At 39.2% G+C, this 5,341-nt stretch overlaps 1 protein-coding gene across 1 annotated transcript in view; it reads right to left on the bottom strand.

Moving 5' to 3' along the window:
• Positions 1 to 244: 244 nt before the first annotated feature.
• The window catches only part of KIAA0226L (KIAA0226-like ortholog), a 21,675-nt gene continuing 16,578 nt past the window's right edge, over positions 245 to 5,341 (bottom strand). Inside the window, exons 10-15 of the mRNA XM_010179387.1 lie at positions 4,807 to 4,871; positions 3,489 to 3,727; positions 2,668 to 2,729; positions 1,030 to 1,183; positions 843 to 933; positions 245 to 381 (exon numbers count right to left, since the gene is read on the bottom strand). Of these exons, the coding sequence (XP_010177689.1) occupies positions 245 to 381; positions 843 to 933; positions 1,030 to 1,183; positions 2,668 to 2,729; positions 3,489 to 3,727; positions 4,807 to 4,871 (748 nt within the window). The remainder of the gene's footprint in view (positions 382 to 842; positions 934 to 1,029; positions 1,184 to 2,667; positions 2,730 to 3,488; positions 3,728 to 4,806; positions 4,872 to 5,341) is intronic.

Raw genomic sequence — 5,341 nt, forward strand, 5'->3', positions numbered from 1 at the left:
AAAAATATAATACTAAAAATCTTACATACAAGCAAAAAACTTAGCAACAAAAGGCTGCTCACAGAATTGACATCCAGTCTTTCTGTCACCAGTTAAGATGAAATTCCTTCAGTTAATATTAAAGTCATTTGTTTGGGTTTTTTTTTAACCCCCCTATAAAGGAGACACGCATTAAAAATAGTAATGTCTAAAACAACATTATTTAATTCCTAGTCAGGCACCTGGCTTTGAGCATCTTCTGCAATCAGCAGTCAGAGGAACCCAGTTTCACAGAGGCACCAGCGATGGGAGTTTCTGAAAGTGTCCTGCGAGCTGCAATCCGCAGACATTTGGGGCAGCCTCCAGACTTGAAGCATGCTTTGTGAAAGCATGTTTTGCACTCTGTTTATATTAGAAAAAAAAAATTCAATAAAACATACTTCAAGGAGCACTGCTACGTAGTTCACCCAAGTACAAAAGTAAACAGAAGCAGTGCAAGGCCGGGACAACAACAACCACTGTAATAGCTATGACTAAAACTTTTGATAAGATTCCCAGGGTATACAATGAATGTCAGCAGGATCTGATATCGCAGCAGTATAGCACTGTCCCAGGCTCTCATGTTTAGACCCCCAAAAAAGCCTCCCCCAGCAGTCATAATTATGTTCAGGTGAGTCACTGGTTTTACTCTGAATTCACTGATGAAGAGAGCTGCCACAGGCTGGTTTTCAAACACCTGTGCTATCCATGGTTTTCAAACACACATGCAAGTTCTCAGTGTTTTCCTAAAGTGAATCTGAATGGTTTTACACACCAACCTCCTCCCTAGGTAGAGAGAGAGAAATGTGTGGTCCGAAACATACCTGTGCACCTTTTGCATTTGGAAATCTGATGGGGAAAGAGCAGATCTGCACTCTGACAGAATTCACAGATAAACCCCTTTGCTTGACAGAGCTACAAGGACAACAAAAGAGTTTATTTACGTTTAAGCTAATAAAATATTCCTCACATTTGCAGATACACACTGGAAGAGCCCTGTTTATTTCTTACCTCGCAACCATCCACATGGGAGGTAGAGCTCTTCAGAATATCTTTAAGAAGGGGCAGCAGCTGCCCTCGTTTGATCTTCACCAGGTCATCCAATGAAAAGATATGCAGCTCTTCTGTCAGATGGCTGGGGACCTGTTCAAATTCTTTCAGTACCCTGCGAAGAGAAAGAAAAAACAAATCAAGTTACAAGAAGCTGCTTTTAAATTATATTTGAAGAATAAGCCTCTTTCACTTCATAGAATCGCTTAGGTTGAAAAAGACCTTTGAGATAGAGTCCAACCATAACATAGCCCAGCCAAGTCCACCACTAAACCATGTCCCTAAATCCCACATCTACGTATCTTTTAAACGCCTCCAGGGATGGCAACCTCACCATGTCCCTGGGCAGCCTGTGACAGTGCTTGACAACCCCTTCAGTACAGAAATTTGTAGTAATATTTAATCTAAACCTTCCCTGGAGCAACTTGGGGCCGTTTCCTCTTCTCCCGTCACCCAGGGATCATAGAAGGCAAGTTCATGCTAAATCCTACCTCCCTTCCCAATCTTTTATTAATGACATTAACTGGAGGGTTTGGAATTTAGAATTCTGCTTTAAATGTGCATTCCTCAGGAGCTGCCATGTACAGTTATCCCAGCAATTCTTAAATAATGTGTAAATGGCTCTTCTTACATCAGGAAGAGTAGGTAAAATCCCATATACTATGTAATGTAATAAGCTAGAGTTATTCACTTTTTTTGCGAAGAGAACTTTGACGGTTTTTATCCTGCATAGATCACTACCGGCTCAAATTACGCTTGTACTGAGCAGGTGAACACTGCAAATACAGCTATTGCTTTGAAAATATCACCAATGTAGAAGGTACAGTGAGGATCCTAACACTTATTTCTATAATGGAATCATAGGTGGTTGTCCAGAAGAGAGAAACGAAAATACATTTCTATTTAATTTTGGTGAACACCACATAATTGATGCATATAAGAGGTCCATGTCAGAGAGCACAGAACCTACTTTTAAAGCTTGTTTTGCTTATGTCTGTTTTTAAAAAGGTCGTGAAAGTTTTATCACTCACACCTCTACCTGTTAATTAGGTAAGGGGATAGTCTATTAGTCTGGGAAAGCAAATACCAAAAATCTTTAATTTGTAGCAACAAGTAAGGTCATGTTTTGGTATTTATCAGTTTCAGTTACTACTTTCATCTGACTATGCTTATAAAGTAAGCTGAATTGAGCAGAATTACGACAGATTTCTGGAAGAGATCTTTAAACTCTCAAGGAACACATTTGTTAATTATTTTTTTAAAGACAAGTTATCTCAGAGGTATGAATAAGTATATGACTTTTTAAGAATGAGTGTGAACCTAAGAGATACATAAGTAGGAAAATATATACACCTAATAAAAATAATTCAACATTTAAAACTAAATGTCTAAGTATGTTACAAGAAACAGAAAGCTACCACATAAAAACTTCACTCAACATTTGCAGTGCACTAGAAGAAAGTTCTGTTATCAGAATTTTCTCTTATGATCACATTAACTCATTTAAAACTGCACTCAAATGTTTTAGAGAAAAAGGTTCTATAAGCACCTCAGGTACATCTTAATAAGCTATTTTTCAAGCATGATCACAGCCCATACCTTTCACCAAACCTGCAGGTTTTCAGAAGCTTTTTTATGTGAAAAAGCTGTTCTTGCACCTCCTAAAAAATGAAGGAGAAAAACAAAACAATTTTTAAATGAAAAGCAATTGCATTTGTATTTTCATAAGTGAGGAACACCAGCATTTGAGTCAACAACCCTTGTCAGTACACAAAGCCACACCTAAAATAGGAACTTCACACTCAGCACAGAATTAAACAAATTTATTTGGAAGGCCAAGGAAGACAAAGGCCACTTTTGTTCACTGACAAGGGAAGCAATTCCTAACACTACAAATGGCTCCTTGTCAGCACACCAAGATGCTAGATCAAAACTTGCATAAGAACTGGTGTCTCCTCAGCCAAGGGGGTGCACGGCAACTTGTAACCTTCTGCAGAGCATCCCTCCTCAAGCTGTAGGACAAGCAGCCCTTAGGTGAACCAAGAGTGTTTTCTCTAATGGCTCACAAAATTAAGGATTCATTCAAAACCTCCTGAGCTTTCCAAGAGCCAAGCAGAGATAAATATTTACTGCAGAAGCCCAGCTTCTCCATGAACTAGAACTGGAAACCAATAAGGAAATGCCTCCCAAAGACAAGGTGGGAAATGAAACTTCTGGCACAGGTTGGAAACTTCTCCTTTCTCCCCCTTCATCTGAGAGGTGAGAGCTCAAGTCGCAAAAGCAGTGATGGGAAAAGTCTAAGTGCATAGAAACCAACTCTGCCTCCTTCCCACACACATGGCAAAGCACAACCTGCCCTGAGGAGTTCCTCCTAAAAGCCTCAGGCCCACAAATTCCCAGTAAAAAAAGTCCACACTTACCCTCACCCTGTCCATTTCTTTACTTTTTGTATAGAGGGCTTTGTTAATGCATGAAACATTGAAAACTGGGTGCTGCCATATACTGTCCAGGAGGTGTTTGGAGAAGTTGCATACATAGTATTTTTTGAAGTCCCACTTCATCAGTATCCGGGCAGGAATGGAAGACTGGGCACAGCTGTGGCAGCAGTCACAAAAGTACTTCCCCAGGTAGTCACAATAGCGGAGTCTCCTGATATACTCTACAGGTAGACAGCAATTAAATTGTGAATATTTATGGGATATATCTCTTCTCTGTATGCCTATTCTGTCCAAATAACTCGCATCTATTTGAGTGAGGGGAAAAGGATTTGTTTGTTTTTAAGTAGTGGGGTTTATTATCATGGTAAACACATGCGCAAGCTCTATACTTCATATTAGAAGCTTTCCTCATCTCCACGCTTGTCAAACTGAACTGATTATATCTCACCATGAGATCTTAGAGAAACCATTGTTGCTTTACCCTTACAAAAAGGCATAAGAAAAAAAAAACAACCAACCAACCACCAAAACAAAAAAACCCCACACAACAAAATACTTCCACCAAATGGAAAGAAAAGGGTTTGTGGTTTTTTTTTCCCCCAGCTGTCTCAGCATCTCACATTTGCTCAAGTTAAAGTGCCATCACAAGTGGGTGACACTCTACAGGCCATCACAAATGCTGCTCTTACGCGAGCAGACCGAGAACAAGTCTTGAAAGCCACTTAAAAGATTTCTTAGGTAAGGTCTGGTTGTCAAACCTGTAAATCATTATACTTTCAAGCAGTTCTCACCATGTATCACAAATACTCTTCAAACACAAGCAGGATTTTGTGATCAAGATATAAAGGAAAAATGTTTTAAAAAAATAAGCCAAAAAAGCAAAACCACACATTCCACAAGCTTACTTTTAGAAACTTTGGAAATGGGTAAGTTGGCACAGAAAAAGAATTACTGAAAGAAACCATTAGAAAATGTAAAAACAGCCCAGCCTGGAGGCAAAATTTTGCCTCCCAGCCTGGAGGCAAAATTTCTAATAGCTTTTCCTGTTTTGTTGTTGACCATCATTTATTTTTACTGTGTACAAGAAAGATATCTATTAAGTATTGTATTCTATCTGCAATGAGAAATTCCAGGCAGTGGTAACATTCCATTGCCTGTTTTATTGTTGCAGGAAAATCCAACAAGGAGATTTTTTCTTCTAGCTCGGATCAGTGTACCACAGTGGTAAAATTATGTTAGTGAATACTATAGACTGATTACCAGTTAATGGATTTTTTAATTCCTTTTTGGTAATACTTACTACTTTCTATTGGGGTTCCACAACCAACACACGTAAAGTTTTGGCCAGCCACCACTGCATCTCTCCTGCATAAAGAGGCACATAGTTACACCTTTCAGCATCCGAAACACAGTATAGTTAACATTATCCCGAAGTGTAAGACAGCTACGCTGGCACCAGTGAGCATTTTCAAACTGAGAACTGACTTCTACCCCTCCACATGAAGGAGGTTCTTTAAGGAAATGCAGGTTATTTCAGAGAGAGTCTCTCAGCTATTCTGAGGACAATGTAACATCAACTACTGCTTCTAAAGAAGCCTCGTTGCAAGAATTTAAATTCTTTCCTATTTCTTAAGGCAGCACCAATAAAAACAACACAAAACAAAAAAAACAAAATAATCCACATCTGCAACTGAAAAAGTAACTGGACCTGCAACATAGAGAGTTAACCAGCCTGCCTACTTTGTGCATTTAATGAAACTTTATGCAGAGACAAGACCGTAGTTTCCCCAAACATGACTTGTTGTCTCCTCCCTTTCTGAGGGCCTACTAGCCAC

Source organism: Mesitornis unicolor, unplaced genomic scaffold (assembly GCF_000695765.1).
Source record: "Mesitornis unicolor isolate BGI_N332 unplaced genomic scaffold, ASM69576v1 scaffold1272, whole genome shotgun sequence".
Lineage (NCBI taxonomy): Eukaryota > Metazoa > Chordata > Aves > Mesitornithiformes > Mesitornithidae > Mesitornis > Mesitornis unicolor.